The sequence below is a fragment of the Hypanus sabinus genome, chromosome 7, assembly GCF_030144855.1.
Source record: "Hypanus sabinus isolate sHypSab1 chromosome 7, sHypSab1.hap1, whole genome shotgun sequence".
NCBI classification, from domain to species: Eukaryota; Metazoa; Chordata; class Chondrichthyes; order Myliobatiformes; family Dasyatidae; genus Hypanus; species Hypanus sabinus.
This window is the reverse complement of record NC_082712.1, coordinates 81,874,479-81,898,534: the sequence shown is the minus strand read 5'-3', so window position 1 is coordinate 81,898,534 and position 24,056 is coordinate 81,874,479. Positions and strand designations below refer to the sequence as shown.

The following is a 24,056-nucleotide window of genomic DNA, read 5'->3' as shown; positions in this document are numbered from 1 at the left end:
TATTCATTTCCACAGATGCTGCCTGACCTGCTGAGTTTCTCCAGCACTTTGTGTGTGTTGCTCTGGCTTTCCAGCATCTGTAGGATCTCTTGCGCTTGAATACTTCAGCCTGCTAACAGCATGACCCACAAATGTGCAATACACATCAGAATTTAACTAACCTGTAAATGCCTTCATTACCTCAGCCCATTTCACACCATTCCCTTGAGTGACCAGTCTGATGAGGGATCTCGGCCCGATACATCGACCATCTATTCCCCTCCACAGATGCTGCCTGACCTGCTGAGTTCCTCCAACACCTTGTGTCAATGGAAAATTACAACACAGTACTGGCCCTTCAGCCCACTATGTTGACTTTTAACCAAATCTAAGATTAATCTAACCCTTCCCTCCTGCATAACTCCCCATTTTTCTATCATTTATATAATATATAAGAGTTTCTTAAATGTCCCTAATGTAGTCTCCTCTACCACCACCCCTAGGAGGCTGTTCCACATAATCATCACTCCCTGTGTTAAAAAAAAACTATCTCTGACAAAACCCTATACTTTCCTCCAATAACTCTAAAACTTATTCACCATTTCTGTACTGGGAAAATGTTGGACTCTCCTCTCAACGTATGCCTCTTAATATCTTGAACACATCAGCCAAGTCACCTCTCATCTCCCTCTGCTCCAGAGAGAGAAGCCCAAGCTTACTCAGCCTATCGTAAGTGTGTCTCCAGCACCCGCAGTCTCCTTGTATCAGATATTCTCTTTGTCCATCTTCATGCTCCTCTCCCACACTTTGCTTCTCTGTAGTTTTCTCTTCACTTTTGCTCTCTCTGTCCACCTCCATCTCTCATTCACTGGCCGTAGTTTTCCAGCCCCACCCGTGCCACCCTCCCCTACCTGCCTGTCATCCTACTCCCCTCCTCAGTCCACCAATAACCTCAGATTCTTTTCTGGCCACTCTACCACTCCTCTCTCTGTGGGGTCACATTGCCTCTCCACTCTCTGTGGGGTCACCTTGCATCTCGTCTCTCTCTGGGTCACATTGCCTCTCCTCTCTCTGTGGGTCACCTTGCCTCTCCTCTCTCTGTGGGTCACATTGCCTCTCCTCTCCCTGTGGGTCACCTTGCATCTCGTCTCTCTGTGGGGTCACCTTGCCTCTCCTCTCTCTGTGGGTCACCTTGCCTCCCCTCTCTCTGTGGGTCACCTTGCCTCTCCTCTCTCTGTGGGTCACCTTGACTCTCCTCCCTCTGTGGGGTCACCTTGTCTCTCCTCTCTCTGTGGGTCACCTTGCCTCTCCTCTCTCTGTGGGTCACCTTGACTCTCCTCCCTCTGTGGGGTCACCTTGCCTCTCCTCTCTCTGTGGGTCACCTTGCCTCTCCAGTCTCCGTGGGTCACCTTGCCTCTCCACTCTCTGTGGGTCACCTTGCCTCTCCACTCTCTGTGGGTCACCTTGACTCTCCTCTCTCGGTGGGGTCACCTTGCCTCTCCTCTCTCTGTGGGTCACCTTGCCTCTCCTCTCTCATGTGGGGTCACCTTGCCTCTCCTCTCTCTGTGGGTCACCTTGCCTCTCCTCTCTCCGTGGGTCACCTTGCCTCTCCTCTCTCTGTGGGTCACCTTGCCTCTCCACTCTCTGTGGGTCACCTTGCCTCTCCTCTCTCTGTGGGTCACCTTGACTCTCCTCTCTCATGTGGGGTCACCTTGCCTCTCCTCTCTCATGTGGGGTCACCTTGCCTCTCCTCTCTCTGTGGGGTCACCTTGCCTCTCCTCTCTCATGTGGGGTCACCTTGCCTCTCCTCTCTCTGTGGGTCACCTTGCCTCTCCTCTCTCATGTGGGGTCACCTTGCCTCTCCTCTCTCTGTGGGGTCACCTTGCCTCTCCTCTCTCTGTGGGGTCACCTTGCCTCTCCTCTCTCTGTGGGGTCACCTTGCCTCTCCACTCTCTGTGGGGTCACCTTGCCTCTCCTCTCTCTGTGGGGTCACCTTGCCTCTCCTCTCTCTGTGGGTCACCTTGCCTCTCCTCTCTCTGTGGGTCACCTTGCCTCTCCTCTCTCTGTGGAGTCACCTTGCCTCTCCACTCTCTGTGGGTCACCTTGCCTCTCCACTCTCTTTGGGTCACCTTGCCTCTCCTCTCTCTGTGGGTCACCTTGCCTGTCCTCTCTCTGTGGGTCACCTTGCCTCTCCTCTCTCATGTGGGGTCACCTTGCCTCTCCTCTCTCTGTGGGGTCACCTTGCCTCTCCTCTCTCTGTGGGTCACCTTGCCTCTCCTCTCTCTGTGGGTCACCTTGCCTCTCCTCTCTCTGTGGGTCACTTTGCCTCTCCACTCTCTGTGGGTCACCTTGCCTCTCCTCTCTCTGTGGGTCACCTTGCCTCTCCACTCTCTGTGGGTCACCTTGCCTCTCCATTCTCTGTTGGTCACTTTGCCTCTCCTCTCTCTGTGGGTCACCTTGCCTCTCCACTCTCTGTGGGTCACCTTGACTCTCCTCCCTCTGTGGGGTCACCTTGCCACTCCTCTCTCTGTGGGTCACCTTGCCTCTCCTCTCTCTGTGGGTCACCTTGCCTCTCCACTCTCCGTGGGTCACCTTGACTCTCCTCTCTCCGTGGGTCACCTTGCCTCTCCACTCTCTGTGGGTCACCTTGCCTCTCCTCTCTCTGTGGAGTCACCTTGCCTCTCCTCTCTCTGTGGGGTCACCTTGACTCTCCTCTCTCTGTGGGGTCACCTTGCCTCTCCTCTCTCTGTGGGGTCACCTTGCCTCTCCACTCTCTGTGGGTCACCTTGCCTCTCCACTCTCTGTGGGTCACCTTGACTCTCCTCCCTCTGTGGGGTCACCTTGCCTCTCCTCTCTCTGTGGGGTCACCTTGCCTCTCCTCTCTCTGTGGGTCACCTTGCCTCTCCACTCTCTGTGGGTCACCTTGCCTCTCCTCTCTCTGTGGGTCACCTTGCCTCTCCACTCTCTGTGGGTCACCTTGCCTCTTCTCTCTCATGTGGGGTCACCTTGCCTCTCCTCTCTCTGTGGGTCACCTTGCCTCTCCACTCTCTGTGGGTCACCTTGCCTCTCCACTCTCTGTGGGTCACCTTGTCTCTCCTCTCTCTGTGGGGTCACCTTGCCTCTCCTCTCTCATGTGGGGTCACCTTGACTCTCCTCTCCCTGTGGGTCACCTTGCCTCTCCTCTCTCTGTGGGTCACCTTGCCTCTCCTCTCTCATGTGGGGTCACCTTGCCTCTCCTCTCTCTGTGGGTCACCTTGCCTCTCCTCTCTCTGTGGGGTCACCTTGCCTCTCCTCTCTCTGTGGGTCACCTTGCCTCTCCTCTCTCTGTGGGTCACCTTGCCTCTCCACTCTCATGTGGGGTCACCTTGCCTCTCCGCTCTCCGTGGGTCACCTTGCCTCTCCGCTCTCCGTGGGTCACCTTGCCTCTCCTCTCTCTGTGGGTCACCTTGCCTCTCCTCTCTCTGTGGGGTCACCTTGCCTCTCCTCTCTCTGTGGGGTCACCTTGCCTCTCCTCTCTCTGTGGGGTCACCTTGCCTCTCCTCTCTCTGTGGGTCACCTTGCCTCTCCTCTCTCTGTGGGTCACTTTGCCTCTCCACTCTCTGTGGGTCACCTTGCCTCTCCTCTCTCTGTGGGTCACCTTGCCTCTCCTCTCTCTGTGGGTCACCTTGCCTCTCCTCTCTCTGTGGGTCACCTTGCCTCTCCTCTCTCTGTGGGTCACCTTGCCTCTCCTCTCTCTGTGGGTCACTTTGCCTCTCCTCTCTCATGTGGGGTCACCTTGCCTCTCCTCTCTCCGTGGGTCACCTTGCCTCTCCACTCTCTGTGGGTCACCTTGCCTCTCCACTCTCTGTTGGTCACTTTGCCTCTCCTCTCTCTGTGGGTCACCTTGCCTCTCCACTCTCTGTGGGTCACCTTGCCTCTCCTCTCTCATGTGGGGTCACCTTGCCTCTCCTCTTTCTGTGGGTCACCTTGCCTCTCCTCTCTCTGTGGGGTCACCTTGCCTCTCCACTCTCTGTGGGTCACTTTGCCTCTCCACTCTCTGTGGGTCACCTTGCCTCTCCACTCTCTGTGGGTCACCTTGCCTCTCCACTCTCTGTGGGTCACCTTGACTCTCCTCTCTCTGTGGGGTCACCTTGCCTCTCCTCCCTCTGTGGGGTCACCTTGCCTCTCCTCTCTCTGTGGGGTCACCTTGCCTCTCCACTCTCTGTGGGTCACCTTGCCTCTCTTCTCTCTGTGGGGTCACCTTGACTCTCCTCTCTCTGTGGGGTCACCTTGACTCTCCTCTCTCTGTGGGGTCACCTTGCCTCTCCTCTCTCTGTGGGGTCACCTTACCTCTCCACTCTCTGTGGGTCACCTTGACTCTCCTCCCTCTGTGGGGTCACCTTGCCTCTCCTCTCTCTGTGGGGTCACCTTGCCTCTCCTCTCTCTGTGGGTCACCTTGCCTCTCCACTCTCTGTGGGGTCACCTTGCCTCTCCACTCTCTGTGGGTCACCTTGCCTCTCCTCTCTCTGTGGGGTCACTTTGCCTCTCCTCTCTCTGTGGGGTCACCTTGCCTCTCCACTCTCTGTGGGTCACCTTGCCTCTCCACTCTCTGTGGGTCACCTTGCCTCTCCTCTCTCATATGGGGTCACCTTGCCTCTCCTCTCTCTGTGGGTCACCTTGCCTCTCCTCTCTCTGTGGGTCACTTTGCCTCTCCACTCTCTGTGGGTCACTTTGCCTCTCCTCTCTCTGTGGGTCACCTTGCCTCTCCACTCTCTGTGGGTCACCTTGCCTCTCCACTCTCTGTGGGTCACCTTGCCTCTCCTCTCTCCGTGGGGTCACCTTGCCTCTCCTCTCTCCGTGGGTCACCTTGCCTCTCCACTCTCCGTGGGTCACCTTGCCTCTCCACTCTCTGTTGGTCACTTTGCCTCTCCTCTCTCTGTGGGTCACCTTGCCTCTCCACTCTCTGTGGGTCACCTTGCCTCTCCTCTCTCATGTGGGGTCACCTTGCCTCTCCTCTCTCTGTGGGTCACCTTGCCTCTCCTCTCTCTGTGTGGTCACCTTGCCTCTCCACTCTCTGTGGGTCACTTTGCCTCTCCACTCTCTGTGGGTCACCTTGCCTCTCCACTCTCTGTGGGTCACCTTGCCTCTCCACTCTCTGTGGGTCACCTTGACTCTCCTCTCTCTGTGGGGTCACCTTGCCTCTCCTCCCTCTGTGGGGTCACCTTGCCTCTCCTCTCTCTGTGGGGTCACCTTGCCTCTCCACTCTCTGTGGGTCACCTTGCCTCTCCTCTCTCTGTGGGTTCACCTTGACTCTCCTCTCTCTGTGGGGTCACCTTGACTCTCCTCTCTCTGTGGGGTCACCTTGCCTCTCCTCTCTCTGTGGGGTCACCTTACCTCTCCACTCTCTGTGGGTCACCTTGACTCTCCTCCCTCTGTGGGGTCACCTTGCCTCTCCTCTCTCTGTGGGGTCACCTTGCCTCTCCTCTCTCTGTGGGTCACCTTGCCTCTCCACTCTCTGTGGGGTCACCTTGCCTCTCCACTCTCTGTGGGTCACCTTGCCTCTCCTCTCTCTGTGGGGTCACTTTGCCTCTCCTCTCTCTGTGGGGTCACCTTGCCTCTCCACTCTCTGTGGGTCACCTTGCCTCTCCACTCTCTGTGGGTCACCTTGCCTCTCCTCTCTCATGTGGGGTCACCTTGCCTCTCCTCTCTCTGTGGGTCACCTTGCCTCTCCTCTCTCTGTGGGTCACCTTGCCTCTCCACTCTCTGTGGGTCACTTTGCCTCTCCACTCTCTGTGGGTCACCTTGCCTCTCCTCTCTCTGTGGGTCACCTTGCCTCTCCACTCTCTGTGGGTCACCTTGCCTCTCCACTCTCTGTGGGTCACCTTGCCTCTCCTCTCTCTGTGGGGTCACCTTGCCTCTCCACTCTCCGTGGGGTCGCCTTGCCTCTCCTCTCTCTGTGGGGTCACCTTGCCTCTCCTCTCTCATGTGGGGTCACCTTGCCTCTCCTCTCTCTGTGGGTCACCTTGCCTCTCCTCTCTCTGTGGGTCACCTTGCCTCTCCACTCTCTGTGGGTCACCTTGCCTCTCCACTCTCTGTGGGTCACCTTGCCTCTCCTCTCTCCGTGGGTCACCTTGCCTCTCCTCTCTCATGTGGGGTCACCTTGCCTCTCCTCTCTCATGTGGGGTCACCTTGACTCTCCTCTCTCTGTGGGTCACCTTGACTCTCCTCTCTCCGTGGGTCACCTTGCCTCTCCTCTCTCATGTGGGGTCACCTTGCCTCTCCTCTCTCTGTGGGTCACCTTGCCTCTCCTCTCTCTGTGGGTCACCTTGCCTCTCCTCTCTCGGTGGGGTCACCTTGCCTCTCCTCTCTCTGTGGGTCACCTTGCCTCTCCTCTCTCGGTGGGGTCACCTTGCCTCTCCTCTCTCGGTGGGTCACCTTGCCTCTCCTCTCTCGGTGGGTCACCTTGCCTCTCCTCTCTCGGTGGGGTCACCTTGCCTCTCCTCTCTCTGTGGGTCACCTTGCCTCTCCTCTCTCTGTGGGTCACCTTGCCTCTCCTCTCTCGGTGGGGTCACCTTGCCTCTCCTCTCTCATGTGGGGTCACCTTGCCTCTCCTCTCTCATGTGGGGTCACCTTGCCTCTCCTCTCTCTGTGGGGTCACCTTGCCTCTTCTCTCTCTGTGGGTCACCTTGCCTTTCCTCTCTCCGTGGGTCACCTTGACTCTCCTCTCTCCGTGGGTCACCTTGACTCTCCTCTCTCCGTGGGTCACCTTGCCTCTCCACTCTCCGTGGGTCACCTTGCCTCTCCGCTCTCCGTGGGTCACCTTGCCTCTCCTCTCTCCGTGGGTCACCTTGCCTCTCCACTCTCTGTGGGTCACCTTGCCTCTCCACTCTCTGTGGGTCACCTTGCCTCTCCTCTCTCTGTGGGTCACCTTGCCTCTCCTCTCTCTGTGGGGTCACCTTGCCTCTCCTCTCTCTGTGGGTCACCTTGCCTCTCCTCTCTCATGTGGGGTCACCTTGCCTCTCCTCTCTCTGTGGGTCATCTTGCCTCTCCACTCTCTGTGGGTCACCTTGCCTCTCCTCTCTCTGTGGGTCACCTTGCCTCTCCACTCTCTGTGGGTCACCTTGCCTCTCCTCTCTCATGTGGGGTCACCTTGCCTCTCCTCTCTCTGTGGGGTCACCTTGCCTCTCCTCTCTCTGTGGGTCACCTTGCCTCTCCTCTCTCTGTGGGTCACCTTGCCTCTCCTCTCTCTGTGGGGTCACTTTGCCTCTCCTCTCTCTGTGGGGTCACCTTGACTCTCCACTCTCTGTTGGTCACCTTGCCTCTCCTCTCTCTGTGGGTCACCTTGCCTCTCCACTCTCTGTGGGTCACCTTGCCTCTCCACTCTCTGTGGGTCACCTTGCCTCTCCTCTCTCATGTCGGGTCACCTTGCCTCTCCTCTCTCTGTGGGGTCACCTTGCCTCTCCTCTCTCTGTGGGTCACCTTGCCTCTCCTCTCTCTGTGGGGTCACCTTGCCTCTCCTCTCTCATGTGGAGTCACCTTGCCTCTCCACTCTCTGTGGGGTCACCTTGCCTCTCCTCTCTCTGTGGGGTCACCTTGCCTCTCCACTCTCTGTGGGTCACCTTGCCTCTCCACTCTCTGTGGGTCACCTTACCTCTCCTCTCTCTGTGGGTCACCTTGCCTCTCCACTCTCTGTGGGTCACCTTGCCTCTCCTCTCTCCGTGGGTCACCTTGCCTCTCCACTCTCTGTGGGTCACCTTACCTCTCCTCTCTCTGTGAGGTCACCTTGCCTCTCCTCTCTCATGTGGGTTACCTTGCCTCTCCACTCTCTTTGGGTCACCTTGCCTCTCCTCTCTCATGTGGGGTTTTGACAACCTTCCACTCTAGATCAGTACGACCAAAGAACTGATTGTGCAATTCAGAAACTATTTACTATATATAGTATATGTGTGTGTGTGTGTGTGTGTGTGCGTGCGTGCGCACATGTGTGAGAGTATGTGCGTGTGTGTGAGTGCGTGTGTGTATGAGAGTGTGTAAGATAATGTGTGTGCATGTGCGTATGTGTGTGTGTATGAGTGAGTGTGTGTGTCTCTGAGTGTGAGCGTGTGTGTGCGTACGTGCGTGTATGCGTATATGTATGTGTGTGTGTATGAGTGTGAGCGTGTGTGTGTATGTGCGTGCGTGTGCGTATGTGCGTGTGTATGAGTGTGTGTGTCTGTGAGTGTGAGTGTGTGTGTGTGTGTGTGTGTGTGTGTGTGTGTGTGTGTGTGTGTGTGTGTGTATGTGTGTGCGTGTGCGCATGCGTATGTGTGTGTGTGTGTGTGTGTACATCCACTTACCTGGACGTTAGCCGGAACAGAGCCTGGAACCACGAATGGGAGCTCGTCAGCAGTGATATGAGACTTGGGCAACAGGTATGGGAAGCAAGAAGGTTTGTACTTGGTCTTCACAGTCTATAGGAAAATAAATTGGGTTACACCAGATGTAGAAGAGTACAGCACAGTACAATAACAGGTCCTACGCCCATGATGGCAGTGCTGAACAATACCAAATTAAATTAAATCTACGGACTGCATATGATCCAATCCCATGCATTCACCGCACGTTTAGGCATATTATCCAAGGCTTCTTAAAAACCTCTATCGTATCTTCCACTACTAAATCTGGCAGCAGGCTCCAGGCTCCTGCCACTCTGTATGGAAAAGAAAACTGTCCTGTACACCTCCTCAAGAGGACCACAACCTTGTCATAGGGTTTGGAGGCTTGCGCGCCTCGATGACCCGGAGAACTATGTTGGCTGGAGTCAGGGCTTTATGCTTTGGCTCTAGGTAGGGTCACCGAAGCCAAACAGGTCAAAAGGTGGAGAACAAACTAAGAGTGCTCCACCGGTCCTCCAGGTTCGGGGTTTCAGCTCAGGGCTAACAGCCCTGACTGGTAAAACAAAATTTGTTCCGGAAACAACCACGAAGATTTCTTCTACATCTGAGTGTGACGGTATTCCTGAGTCTCCACCCAGGACTTGCAGGACTGACAGTAGCGAAAAGAGAGAGGAAGCTACTGACATAATGAAGGAAGTCCTAACGCCGCCAGCAATAGAGGACCTTCATTGCTGAAATGGGCAGCAGGTCCCACCCAGCTTCTTTGAACTTTGCCCCCATCACCTTAAATATATGTCCTCCTGTACATGACATTTCTACTCTGGGAGGAAGACACCGATTGTCAACTCTATCTATGACTCACAGCTTCTTACAACCTACTCCCCCCACCCCCCTCAGCTGCCACCACTCCAGAGGAAACAGTCCAAGTTTGGCCAACCTTTCCTTGTAGCCTATACTGTCTAATCAGTCAGCTTCCCTCTTTTGTCCGCTCTCCAAAGTCTCCTGTAATGGGGTGGCCAGAATACTCCAACTGCAGCCCAACAACGTTTTATACAGCTGCAACATGACGTCCTGACTTTTACACTAAATGCACTGACCAAAGGCAAGCATGCCATATCCCCTTTTAGCCACCATACCAGTCCATCAGGGGTAACCCACCCCATCACTGAGCACACCGACACAGCATCCATCATCAAGGACCCCCACCACTCAAGCCATTGTCTTTTCTCGCTGCTGCATCAGGAAGAAGGTACAGAAGCCTCAAGACTCACACCACCAGGTTCAGGAACAGTTATTACCCCTCCACCATCAGGCTCCTGACCAGTGGGGATCACTTTACTTGCCCCATCATTGCACTATTCCCACAACCTATGGACTCACTTTCAAGGACTCTTCATTTTATGTTCTTGATATTTAATATTTATTTATTTTTTGTGTTTGTATTTGCACAATTTCTATGGATGTACTGTGGAGAGCAATCTAACTGGCTGCATCACCATCTGCTCTGGGGGGGGGGGGGGGGGGAGCTACTGTACAGGATCGAAATCAGCTGCAGAGAGTTGTGAACTCAGTCAGCTCCATCGTATCCAGGAGTGACGCCTCAAAAAGTGGTGACCCGCAATAAGATGAATCTCAGCATAGTATGTGGCAACATAAATGTAGTATACTTTGATAATAAATTTACTTTGACCATGAGCGGTCACTTTCAGAGAGCCATGGATTTGTCCCGGATCTATTTGTACATCAATGTCATTAACCTGTATACATTCTCCTTACATTTATCCTCCCAAGTTCAACATCTCACATCTGAAACATCAACTCTTTATTCCCATCCGTAGTTGCTGCCTGACTTGCTAAGTTCCAGCATCTTGTGTGTTTCTCTGGATTTCAAGCATCTGCAGAATCTCTTGTGTGTAAATTCAAAGTTCAAAGTACATGATCAAAATATGTCTAAATTACACAGAGCCCAGAGCAGGCCCACCGCCTCAGCCTCAGCTGCTCACAGAGCGGGACAAATTGTCGCAAGGCTCACAGACAAGAAGTCTGGAGCAGCGGAACAGGCCTCAGTGACATGGAGAGCAGAGTAGAGCAGCCAGCAGAACAGGCTCGATTCTTGCCTCTGGTCCTGACACCCCACCTTTTCAATCCATTCAGCCCAGCATTTAAATTGGCCAAGCATCGGGTCATCTCTTACAGTAGTATCCGGGCCCTGTTGCTTTGATACATTCCAGCCCATATCCGACCTTTCCATCCAGCACTTAGATTCATCCAACCTCGCTCTCAGTTTTGGTTGAAACTCCTCCGCTCTGACTTTTCTCTGCTTCGCATTCGAACTCCATCTCGAACATGGTATATGGAAATTAACCTCCATCTGCCATTTCTCTACCTATATATATGTATCCTTCGACAAACTTTTTCACTGTCTGCAGCTCCATCAGTCTTCATGTCATCTGCAGACTCACTGACCCACCCACCAATGTTTTCATCCAAGTCGTTTATATAGACGATTAACAGCAGAGACCCCTGTGGGGCACCACTGGTCACAAATTTCCAGACAGAATGAAAACCTTCTGCCATTTCCAATTTAGTATTAGTCATATTCTGTTTAGGTATCAGTTCAAAGTTCAAAGTACATTTATTATCGAAGTACGTATACATTACACAACCTTGAGATGAGTCTCCTCACAGGCAGCCGCAAAACAAGAAACCCAAAAGAACCCGTAAAAAAAATCCAACAAGCTCCCAATGTGCAGAGAGAGAGAGAGAGAGAGAGAGAGAGAGAGAGAAACACAAATTGTGCAAACAATAAAACAAACGTCCGAACTGAGTCCATTAACACGAGGCCCGGAGCAGCTGGAGCAGGCCCACCGCCTCAGCCCACTACACAGTAGAGGAAAACGTCGTGCAGCCCCCATTCACAAAGCCCAGAACAGCCGGACAGCAGGACGATAGCCTCAGTCCAATGATGGGTTTGAGCAACGATGATCCTTAAATCCTGTTTGATTCCCTCTGGAGTCGTTAATACTACTGAGAGGGAGCGTTGAAGGGATTTGCTTAATAATTACAGGAATGTGGAATAGGCAGTCCCCCTCAGCAGGAAAGGCTTAAAGGAGATTTGGAAAATAAGTTGCGAAGATGAAATGTTCGATAATTATCGGAGGGCTGATAACCAACTGTTGTGAGTTTGAAGTACCTGCAAAATAAGTGGGGGGGGGGGGGGCGCTCTGGGAGAAAATTTAGATTTTCCACTGACTTAGTAAAGCAGGGCTCCTCCCACTTCAGACATTCACTCTTCTTCCTATCCCGTTGGGCTTTACATACCATCAAGCTCAAGGACACCTTCTGCCCCACTATTATCAGATTCTTGAACAGACATCTCATAGAGGCTCCTGTACCTTTCTTCCTGATGGCAGCAGTGAGAGGAGAACATGTCCCGGGTGGTGGGGGTCCCTGATGATGGATGCTGCTTTCCTGCGACAGCGTTTCATGTAGATGTGCTCAATGGTGGGGAGGGCTTTACCCCTGATCGACTGGGCTGTATCCATTACTTTTTGTAGTATTTTACATTCAAAGACATTGGTGTTTCCATACCAGGTTGTGATGCAGCCAGTCAATATACTGTCCACTGTGCACCTAAAGAAATTTGTCTGAATTTTAGGTGATTTGCTGAATGAAGGAAGGGGCAGCACAGTAGAGTAGCAGTCGGTGTGGCAGCAACCCGAGGTCAATTATACTGTTGTCTGTAAGGAGTTTGCACACTCTCCCCATGACTGTGTGAATTTTCCTCTAGGTCCTCCCACTTCCAAAGACATATGGGTTATCTGGTCACAGGGCTGTAATTGGATGGCAGGGAGTCACTGGGGCAGAAGGGCTTGTTAATGTGCTTTATCTCTAAGTAACATGAAATATAATTGGTGAGAGTAGAGTCAATGTTATGGAAGGCCTGATGGAGGAGAGGGCAGGGTCAACTGGTCATTAGGGTACACGGGACTCGACAATAAACCATTTAACTCCATTTAACAGCCACCTGCTGCCGCGGCCTCCCTCTTACCCGGGACCCTGACCTTGGTGAAATTCCATCGCTGTATGAAGTGACGGGCTACGTCGCGTGCTGCTCCTCCGTGGATGACCACGCCGATGTCGCGCCAAGGCATGCGCGGAGTCGAATTTCGGTCAATGAAATCTGCAGGTAGACGACAGAGATGTCAGTTCGCCACCCCTCCTCCTCGATTTTACACGGAGGGCGATGGCGCGGATTTGACTTTCTACTTCTAGTCCTGCACGTGGCTGTACTTGGCAGCCAGGCCGTAAGGGATGTCCGCTTTTCCAGTGAGCCAGAAACCTAGCTCTAACTAACCCAACCTAAGATGTAGTGTACAGAGAGTGCTAGGCTTTCCGATAACCTTTGGATAAGATTTGAGCCCGTACAGTACTGTGCCGAAGTCTTAAACTTGAACTTTTGCACAGTACTGTAGCAATTTTATGTATTGCACTGTACTACTGCCACAAAAAACCCCTACAAATTTCATAACGTGAGCGATGATAAACCTGATTCTGACATGGGTCCCTCTCGTGGACTGAGAGATGGAAGGGGGCCGGGAGAGGGGAATCATGGCAGGGGAAAAAGGGAAGGGAGAGGGGAGGGAACGGGAAGACATTCTGTAATGATGAACAAACCAATTGTTTCTGATGTCTCAGGTCTGCACCCATGCCACACTCCCCTCATGCCTGGCACTCCTCCTCTGCCACCTGTCCTGCGCCCCTCCCATGGCGCGCCACCATCACCATTCCAAACATCCTTTGCTCCTGCCAGGTTTGCAAACTGGCTCTCCACTCCAGATTGACAAAAATTGTGCAAGTCTGGAGCATCCTAGCTATATAAATAAAAATGTAAATTACAGTGAGTATATATAGATAGAAAAGTTTAATAAGTTTCATTAAATAAGCGTTGTAAATAGAGAAAAAAAAGTAGTGAGGTAGAGTTCATTCAGAAATTGGCTGCCAGACCTTCACAGATTTCGACAGATGTACAGTGGAGATCGTTCTAACTGGCTGCATCACCACCTGGTATGTGGGGGGGGGGCTACTGCACAGGAGCAAAATAAGCTGCAGAGAGTTGTAAACTCAGTCAACTCTATCATGGGCACTAACCTCCATAGTATCCAGGACATCATCAAGGATCAATGCGTCATGAAGAACCCCCATCACCCAGGACGTGCTCCCTTCTCACTGTTACCATCGGGGGGAGGTACAGGAGCCTGAAGGCACACACTCAATGATTCAGGAACAGCTTCTTCCCCTCTGCCACCTGATTTCTGAATGGACCCATGAACACTACCTTTCTATTTTTTAATTTCTATTTCTGCACTGCTTATATAATTTTATTTTTAAATATATATACTGGTATACATTTCTTACTACAATGTAGTACTGCCACATAACAACATTTCACGACATACGCCGGTGATATTAAACCCGATTCTGATAATTGCACCTAGTCATGGTTTCCTTATGAGTGTTGCATTTCTGATGCTGGTATTGCATATATGCACTTGTGACAATGACAATGAACTCAACCACGATGTTCTTCTTACCCTCAAAAGGCTTATCCAACTGCACCCAGTCCTTCTTGATGAAGTTGCAGTAATCTTTCCCCAACCAGTACTTTCCGTCAACATTGAACTCTGCTGGTTCTGACTGGCAGTGAGATTGGAGCTCCTTCTGTTCGGCAACCTGGTCGTCCTGTTCCTCCAGGTGCCCCGTTGCATTGTGGTTCCTGGCCTACAGGAACAAAATTGAAGACTTTGCTTACTCACGGTTGGAATGTCTTTACAAGACGGGCGACCCCAGCCATTACCAATACTGTTCAGAGATTGTCTGCCTGGTGTCAGTGGTCACATAACCAGGACTTGTGATCTGCACCGGCTGCTCGTACGACCACCCACCACCTGCCCCCAATGGCTTCATGTGACTCTGATCGGGGGACTAAGCAGGTGCTACACCTTGTCCAAGGGTGACCTGCAGGATAGAGGTGGGAAGGAGAACCTTACACCTCCTTTGGTAGAGATGTATCTCCAATGTGCTACCCAAATTTCATCAGGGTAGTAAAAAAGCTGGACAGAATACAGAATATGGTGTTCCAGTTGCAGAAAATGTGCAGTGCAGGCAGATAACAAAGTGCAAGGGTCACAACGAGGTAGATTGGGAGATCAAGGAACAGTGGAATAGAAGCTCTCCTTGATGCTGGTTGTACGGGTTATCTTTTGCCCCATTGGGACAAGGGAGAAGAGAGAATGTCTGGGGAGGGTGGCATTTTTGACGACTTAGGCTGCTTTTCCGAGGCAGTGAGAAGTGTAGGTGGAGTCTACGGCAGGGAAGCTGGTTTCCGTGATGGACTGGGCTGTGTTCACAACTCTCTGCTGTTTCTAGTGATCATGGAGAGAGCAGTTACCGTACTGAGCTGCGGTACCACCTGCCAGGATGCTTCCTAAAGTGCAGTGATCAGAAAACCGGTGTGGGTCACTGAGAACGTGCTGAATGGCTGGCGTTGTTCTTTCTGCATCGTGGTAATTCCGTGAGGTTTTGTTTCATTGTTCAAATCCCACTCACAGTGATTTATACCCATTGAGGGAGAGAACACATAGGGGTGAAGTGGGAAACAGCAGGAATGTGGAGAAAACAAAATGGTTTGAAGAGGAGCGCCTCATATTCCATCTGTGTAATCTCTAACCTGATGGCATGAACATCGATTTCTCGAGCTTCCAGTAATTTCTCTCCCTCCAGCTTCTCTCTTTTTCTATTCTCCACTCTAGTTACCCTCTCACTTCCTCCTTCCCTTTATTCTATGGTTCTCTCTCCTCTCCTATCAGATTCTTTCTTCTTCAGTCCTTTAGCTCTTCCACCAATCATCTTCCAGCTTCTCACCACCCCTCCCCCACCCATCCATCTCCCCCCTCACCTAGCTTCCTAGCTTTGCCTATCACCTTTCAGCTTGCACACCAGTCCTCCTCCCCAACGTCCTTGTTTTGGCTTCTATCCCCTTCCTTTGATGACGAGTCACAGCCCAAAATGTCACCAGTTTAGATGCTACCTGCCCTGCGGTGTTTCTCCAGAATTCTGTCTGTGTTGCTCAAGATTACCAGCATCTGCTGAATCTCTTGTGTTTAGAATAAAGTGTGCCTTGGTGTAAGTAGGTGATTGAGGACTGGGGTGGACTAGATGGGCCAAATGGCCTGTTTCCTTCCATAATGACTCTTGACACCATGACCCTGTGGTGTTTTTGTACCTGATCCCCCGTGTGATCCACTTGATCTGCAATCCCCAAGTCAGTGAGGCGGTAGTCTTTGTCATCCCATCTTCCGTAGGCCAGGTCCAGCCCCCCAAGGAAGGCCACTGTCTGATCAATCACCACCAACTTCTCGTGGTGTGCCCATAGCAACACTGTTGACGAGACGTGGTCAGGGTGTCTCATCACCTGTCAAAAGAGAGAAAGAGAAAGAATTACTGATTTCCTGAGGCTCCAGCAAGTTATAGATGGCCAGACACTGTGCAGAAGGAGAAGTCCATGGGGCCACCGGCCACCTGATCTCAGAAGTCCATTGATAAGCCAAACCCACATCTAATGGTTCAGTTAAGTGTTGGAGATCTATACAAAGACCTAGGACTACTCTTGAAATAATTAGATAATGAATAAAGGCCACCTGATGCTCACCATCTTGTTGTTTCTAAAATATTTCCACATGGATGAAGACCATTTGGTCCATCATGTCTAGTCTATCTCACAGAACAAAACCACATCTCTGCCAAAACACAGAAATACTACTAAAACATCAATAATAACACTTTTTATGAGGTAAATTGTGGTAAACTATCATTGTATACAATGAAGAGGTAATCAATGAAGACTTAGTAGTTAGTTTTTGAAAGTCAAATTTTAAAAAAAATTATATAAATAAGGTTGAAAGAGTACAGAGAAAATTTACAAGGATGTTGCCGGGTCTGGAGGACTCGAGTCATAAGGAAAGATTGAAGGTTAGGGCTTTATTCCTTGGAACGTCGAAGACTGGGGGGGGGGGGGGGTGATATCTGATAGAAGTATACAGAGGATTATAGACAGAGTAATGCAAGCAGGCTTTATCCCACTGAGGTTTGGTGGGTTAAATATCACAGGTGAAAAGTTTAAGGAAAACCTGAGGAGAAACTTCTTCAGTCAGAGGGTGGTGAGAGTGTGGAACAAGCAGCAGGAGTAAATGGTACACACCAGCTTGATTTCAATGTTTAAGAGAAGTTTGGATAGGTACATGGATTGTAGGGTTATGGAGGGCTGTGATCCTGGTGCAGATCAATGTGACTAGGGAGTTAAAATGATTCAGCACAGACTAAATGGGCTGAAAGGCCTGTTTCTGAGCTTTTCTATGACTTTATCTAAAATTCTTGCTGCCTCAGTAAAGCAGCCCTCATAAGCAAAGACCCCACCCACCCCAGATATTCCCTCTTCTTGCCTCTCCCACCAGGCAGAAGATAAAAACGGCTGAAAACACGAACCAACAGGCTCAAGGCCAGCTTCTGTCTCACTGTTATCAAACTCTTGAAAGGTCCCCTAGTACAATCACATGGACCCTTGACCTCACAATCTACCTAGCATCTTATTGTCTGCCTGCACTGCACTCTCTCTATAATGTAACACTTTAGTATCAGAATCAGGTTTACTGACACCGATATACAGTATTGTGTGCAAAGTTCTTGGGCACATATATATCTTTAGGGTGCCTAAGACTTTTGCACAGTACTGTGGTAATTTTATGTATTGCACTGTACTGCTGTTACAGAAAAAACAAGCTTCATGACAGATGTGAGTGATGATAAGCCTGATTCTGACATGGGTCTCCATTGTGGACTGAGAGTGAGAAGGGGGATCATATCAGGGGAAAAGGGAAGGCAGAGGGGAAGGAACGGGAAGAATTCTATAATGATCAAGAAACCAATTGTTTGACACTGACTCAAGGGTTCGGGGAAAATTTGTAAAAGAATTCAATAAAATTTAAATCATAAAAAAGAGAAACCAATTGTTTGGAATCAAACGACCCTGCCTGATGTCTCAGGGCTGGGTGTGTCCACTATCCCCCCACCTCTCTGCCACCTGTCCCACACCCCTCCCGCGGTGCTCCATCCTCACCATTTACAACATTCTCTGCTCCGGCCAGATTTACACACTTGCTCTCCGTTCCACGTTGACAAAGAGAATACTGTGCAGAAGCCTTCGACACCCTAGTTATATAGATGTGCCTAAGACTTTTGCCCAGTACTGTAGGTTCTGCCTGATCTGTTTATTTTCTGATTTTCAGGATTCTTCCAGGAGTCAGGAATAACGAGCAGTCTTAATTCTAATGATAGTTTAATTTAGAATATAAACATACAAATACTAAGCAAACTAAATAAAGAGCTGAGAAATATTGCTAAGAGGAGAATGAACAGTAAAGAATACAAAGGCAAAAGATAGAAATCCATCATTTTTATAGATAAGAAATTCCTTAGAGAGGTATCTAATAGGCTACATAATTAAAACAATTACATCACATGGGAATACACTAACACTTAGCCAAGGAAAATGAGAAAGGCGATAAACCATTTGTTTAGCTGCTATACCGCTTTCTGCCAGTGAGTGGGGATGAACTACCACATACTGTGAAAAGTACGAGGTGTTAAAAGATACAAATTGTATAATTATTTTAAAAAATGTATTTTTTGTGGAATTTGTTGTTTTGTTGAATTTGTATTCTTTATATTACCCCCGACACTGTTTGCATTTATAATAAACAGCTTGGATGGACGACACCCTCAGTACACACGAAAAAAGTAAACTTATTTATCAACATACAAGTGTCAATCCTCCCTTTTAACACATCCTCAAATTGTAACAGCAGATCAGTCCTGATGAAGGGTCTCGGCCCAAAACATCGACTGTTTACTCTTTTCCATAGATGCTGCCTGGCCTGCTGAGTTCCTCCAATACTTTGTGTGCCCCTTCCTTTCCAGTCCTGACGAAGGGTCTTGGCCTGAAACGTCGACTGTTTAGTCTTTTCCATCAATGCTGCCTGGCCTGATGAGTCCCTCCAGCATTTTGTGTGTGTTGCAGAGGAATTTTTTTTTTGCAAACTGGTTTATCATTGTCGCCTGTACCAAGGTACAGTGAAAAATCTGTTTTGCCTACCATTCATACAAACCATTTCATTACAACAGCGCATTTAGGTGGAACCAGGTAAACCAATAACAGAATACAGAATAAAGTGTCACAGTTACAGAGAGAGTGCACCGCAGGCACACAATAAGGTGCGAGGGCCGCAACAGGGTAGATTCTAATCCACACACACAAAGTGCTGGAGGAACTCAGCAGGTCAGGCAGCATCTATGGAAATAAACGAACAGTCAGTGTTTCAGGTGAGACTCCTCATCAGGACTGAAAAGGACGGGGGAACATGCCAGAATAAAAAGGTGGTGTGGGGGGGAGAGAAGGTGGCTGGCTGGAAGGTGACAGGTGAAGGCGGGTGGGAAAGGTAAAGGGCTGGAGAGGAAGGGATCTGATAGGAGAGGAGAGTGGACCATAGGAGAAGGGGAAGGAGGAGGGGACCCAGGGGAAGTAACAGGCAGGTGAGAAGTACAAGGTTAGAGTGGGGAACAGAGGTGGGAGGTGTATTTACTGGAAGGAGAAATCGATACTCATGCCATCGGATTGCCATGGAGTATCAGGTGTTGCTCCTCCAGCCTGAGGAGGGCCGCATCTTGGCACAAGAGGCCATGGACTAACATGTTGGAATGGGAATGGGAATTAAAAAGTTTCACCGCTGGGAAGTCCAGCTTGTGGCAGATGGTGCGGAGATGCTCGATGAAGTGGCCTCCCAATTTGCAATGCTCAATTTTGAGGTCAAAAGTCTATCTTACCGTACTAGGGGTCAGTTCAATTGTCTTCTAACAGTGGGGTAGAAGCCTGGTGGTATGTGCTTCTAGGCTTTTAAACATTCTGCCCAGTGGGAGAAGGGAGAAGAGAGGATACCTGGGGTGGGTGGGGGCTTTGATTAAGGCAGTGAGAAGTGTCGACAGAGTCTAAGGCGAGGAGGCTGTTTTTTGTGTGATGTGCTGAGCTGTGTCCACAACTCTCTGCAGTTACTTGCAGTCACAGACAGAACAGTTGCCGTACCAAGTCGTGATACATCCAGATAAGATGGTTTTTATGGTGCATTGTTAAAAATAAGTAGCAATCCTGAGTGAGAGTGGAACACAGTATATTATAATATCCAATATAACAACATACCGTTATATTGGAGTGGAGGGAGAGTAATGTCCTCTTGCTGTATTCACTGTTAATGCCCAAAGCAAGCTCTACCTCCTTGTATAACAGGACAAAGATCTTCACGCCCTGTTCCTGTAAACAAAGACATCAACAGTAATGGAGAAATTAAACAGAGATATCAACATCACCATTGGTGCTGTGTCATATTACATGGGCAATCATGGCCTTATTCATGAGCATGATTGTTCTTGGGGTGACATGGCAATGTAGTGGTTAGCAGAATGCCTCACGGTACAGGCTGCTTGGAAGGACTTTGTATGTTCTCTCCATGACCACATAGGTTTCCTCCGGGTGCTCTGGTTTCCTCTCACAGTCCAAAGGCGGACCAATTGGTAGGTTAATTGGTCATTGTAAACTGTCCCGTGATTAGGCTAGGGTTACATCGGGGAATTGCTGGACAGCACGGCTTAAAGGGCCGGAAGGTTCTATTATGTGCTGTCTCTTACTCAATAAATAATAAATATTTTTTTTCTACAGAAGGGGTCTTCCATTGTCTTCTGGGCAGTATCTTTACAAAATGGGTGACTGCATTATCAATACTCTTCAGAGATTGTCTGCCTAGTGTCAGTGGTCACATAACCAGGACTTGTGATACAGAAACATAGAAAACCTACAGCACAATACAGGCCCTTTGGCCCACAAAGCTGTGCCGAGCATGTCCTTACCTTAGAAATTACCTCGGGTTACCCATAGCCCTCTATTTTTCTGAGCTCCATGTACTTATCCAGGAGTCTCTTAAAAGACCCTATCATTTCCACTGCCAGCAGCCCATTCCACGCACTCACCACTCTCTGTGTTAAAGACTTACCCTTGTTATCTCCTCTGCACCTACTTCCAAGCAACTTAAAACTGTGCCCTCTCATACTAGCTATTTCAGCCCTGGGAAAAAGCCTCTGACTATCCACATGATCGATGCCTCTCATCATCTTGTACACCTCTATCAGATCACCTCTCATCCTCCATTGCTCCAAGGAGAAAAGGCCAAGTTCACTCAAACTATTCTCATAAGGCATGTTCCTAAATCCAGACAATATCCTTGTAAATCTCCTCTGCACCTTTTCTATGGTTTCCTTGTCCTTCCTGTAGTAAGGTGACCAGAACTGAGCACAGTACTCCAAGTGGGGTCTGACCAGGGTCCTATATAGCTGCAACATTACCTCTCGACTCTTAACCTCATTCCCATGATTGATGAAAGCCAATGTACCGTATGCCTTCTTAACCACAGAGTCAACCTACGAAGCAGCTTTGACTGTCCTTTGGACTTGGACCCCAACATCCCACCGATCCTCCACACTACCAAGAGTCTTACTATTAATGCTTTATTCTGCCATCATATTTGACCTATCAAAATGAACCGCCTCACACTTATCTGGGTTGAACTCCATCTGCCACTTCTCAGCCCAGCTTTGCATCCTGTCAATATCCCGCCGTAACCTCTGACAGCCCTCCACACTATCCACAACAGCCCCAACCTTTGTGTCATCAGCAAATTTACTAACCCATTCCTCCACTTCCTCATCCAGGTCAATTATAAAAATCACAAAGAGTAGGGGTCCCAGAACAGATCCCTGAGGCACACCACTGGTCACCGGCCTCCATGCAGAATATGACCCATCTACAACCACTCTTTGCCTTATGTGGGCAAGCGAGTTCTGGATCCACAAAGCAACGTCCCCTTGGATTCCATGCCTCCTTACTTTCTCAATAAGCCTTGCGTGGGGTATCTTATCAAATGCCTTGCTGAAATCCGTATACACTATATCTATGGCTCTCCTTCATCAATGTGTTTAGTCACATCCTCAAAAAATTCAATCAGGCTCGAAAGGCACGAATTGCCTTTGACAAAGCCATGCTGACTATTCCTAATCTTATTATGCCTCTCCAAATGTTCATAAATCCTGCCTCTCAGGATCTTCTCCATCAACTTACCAACCACTGAAGTAAGACTCACTGGCCTATAATTTCTTGGGCTATCTCTACTCCTTTTCTTGAATAAGGGAACAACATCTGCAACCCTCCAATCCTCCGGAACCTCTCCCGTCCTCATTGATGATGCAAAGATCATTGCCCGAGGCTCAGAAATCTCCTCCCTTGCTTCCCACAGTAGCCTGGGTACATCCCTTCCGGTCCCATTTCTTATCCAACTTGATGCTTTTCAAAAGCTTCCTTAATATCTTCTTGACTAGATTTTCAACAGCTTTTGTACACCACGGCTCCTGTACCCTACCATCCTTCCCTATCTCATTGGAACGTACCTATGCAGAACCACACGCAAATATCCCCTGAACATTTGCCACATTTCTTCCGTACGTTTCCCTGAGAATTTATTTCCAATTTATGCTTCCAAATTCCTGCCTGATAGCCTCATATTTCCCCTTACTCTAATTAAACCTTTCCCCTACTTGTCTGTTCCTATCCCTCTCCAATGCATTGGTAATGGAGATAGAATTGTGATCACTATCTCCAAAATGCTCTCCCACTGTGAGACCTGACACCTGACCAGGTTCATTTCCCAATACCAGATCAAGTACAGCTTCTCTTGATGTTGTACTTGTGCCTGATGTTGATGTTGTACAGCCTCTCTTGGTGGTGGATGGTTGGACGAACACCAGCTGCTCATACAGACATCCACCACCTGGCTTCTTGTGACCCCGATCAGTGGTGAGGGAGGGGCTAAGAGGGCACCACACCTTGCCCAAGGGTGACCTGCAGGCTAGCAGAGGGAAGGAGTACCTTGCACCTCCTTTGTTAGAAACGTATCTCCACCTGACACCCCAGGAGATATATAACAGTAAAAACAATCCATTAGAATGGGCAGGGCCCCGGAAAGTGGCGGATTCAGGGATGCAATTACAAAATTCCATGTAAGTTCAACAAAGGTGAAGAAGGCATTTGGCAAGCAGGCTTTAAGTGCTCTGAGTTTGGGCGTCTGGCATCAGTGCAAATCGTTGTCGAGATCACACCGCAGGATTGAGTGCAGTTCTGGTCGCCCAGCTCGAGGAAGCACGTCATTAAGCTAGAGAGCATTCAGCTGGTTTCAGATGGTGTTGGTGAATCTCAGTGACTTCTGACTGGTGCCCGATGAAACAGGAAGACAACTAAATACTTTGTTAATCACTCTTTTTCCTGGTAAATAATCATCATAAATAACAGTCTGTAACTTCCCTCTGGTCTTGGAGGCAATTTGATGTAGCAGAAATTGGAGGCAATTTGATGTAGCCCAAGGAAGTGGGCCCGTTGCCAAGAGCAAGGAAGACCTGAGGTTCAATCGATTTAAGAACTGGGCCGAATTGGAAAGGATGGGTACAGGCTGAATAGCAGCAGGTTCCAGAGCGTATCAAAGCAACTGGACCCCATGTTTCAACGATGACTTGAGCGTCATGCCAGATCGAAAAGGTCAGGGTGTCGTGACCTGAAGTGAGGGTCAGGCCGGTTCAACTCATAGCTGTGCTCTCTGCTGAACTAAGGGTCCGTGGACAGGACTCTCTTTCAGCTCAGAATGTGTTTATTGATATACTTTCTTTTCTCTGCACCTCGGGTGTCTGATGGTCCTTTTTTTACGGGTTCTTTGGGGTTTGTTTTGTGGCTGGCTGTTAGGAGATGTATCTCAAGGTTGTATAAAGTATACGTACATTGATAATGAATGTATTTTGAACTTTAAAGTTTCACCCAAAAGTTATTGGTACTGAAGGGCTCAAATTATAAGCAGAGACTAGATAGACTGTGACTGTTTTCCCTGGTGCCTAGAAGCTGATCGGTGAGCTTATGGAAATATATAACCTGAGATTCATAGAAAAGGTGGATGGTCCCAGTCTTTTCCCCAGGGTAGGGGAACTAGAACTATGGGTTTAAGATGAGAGGGGGCATATTTAAAAGGGACCTTCACACAGAGGGTGGTGGATGAATAGAAAGAGCTGCCAGAGGAGATAGCTGAGGTAGGTACAATAACAATATTTAAAAGACATTTAGACATGTTTAGGAAAGGATTAGAGAGATGTGGGCAAAATGCAAGCAAATCAAGGTCAAAGTAAATTTATTATCAAAGTACCTACGTCACCATATACGACCCTGAGATTCATTTTCCTGTGGACATACTCAGCAAATCTATAGAATAGTAACTATAACAGGATCAATGAAAGATCAACCAGAGTGCAGAAGACAACAAACTGTGCAAATGTAAATATAAATAAATAGTGATAAATAACGAGAACATGTGATAATGAGATGAGTCATTAAAGTGAGATCACTGGTTGTGGGAACATCTCAATGGATGGGTGTAGTTATCCTCTTTTGTTCGAGCCTGACTGTTGAGGGGTAGTAACTGTTCCTGAATCTGGTCGTACAAGTCCTGAGGCTCTTGTGACTTTGATCTGATG

At 49.4% G+C, this 24,056-nt stretch overlaps 1 protein-coding gene across 2 annotated transcripts in view; it reads right to left on the bottom strand.

The window, feature by feature from the left end:
• The window catches only part of LOC132396902 (phospholipase D1-like), a 176,501-nt gene that overhangs the window by 24,658 nt on the left and 127,787 nt on the right, over window positions 1-24,056 (bottom strand). For both annotated transcript variants that reach the window (XM_059974974.1, XM_059974975.1), the window contains exons 13-17: window positions 19,642-19,752; window positions 15,619-15,807; window positions 13,928-14,114; window positions 12,398-12,516; window positions 8,295-8,408 (exon numbers count right to left, since the gene is read on the bottom strand). In XM_059974974.1, the coding sequence (XP_059830957.1) occupies window positions 8,295-8,408; window positions 12,398-12,516; window positions 13,928-14,114; window positions 15,619-15,807; window positions 19,642-19,752 (720 nt within the window). The remainder of the gene's footprint in view (window positions 1-8,294; window positions 8,409-12,397; window positions 12,517-13,927; window positions 14,115-15,618; window positions 15,808-19,641; window positions 19,753-24,056) is intronic.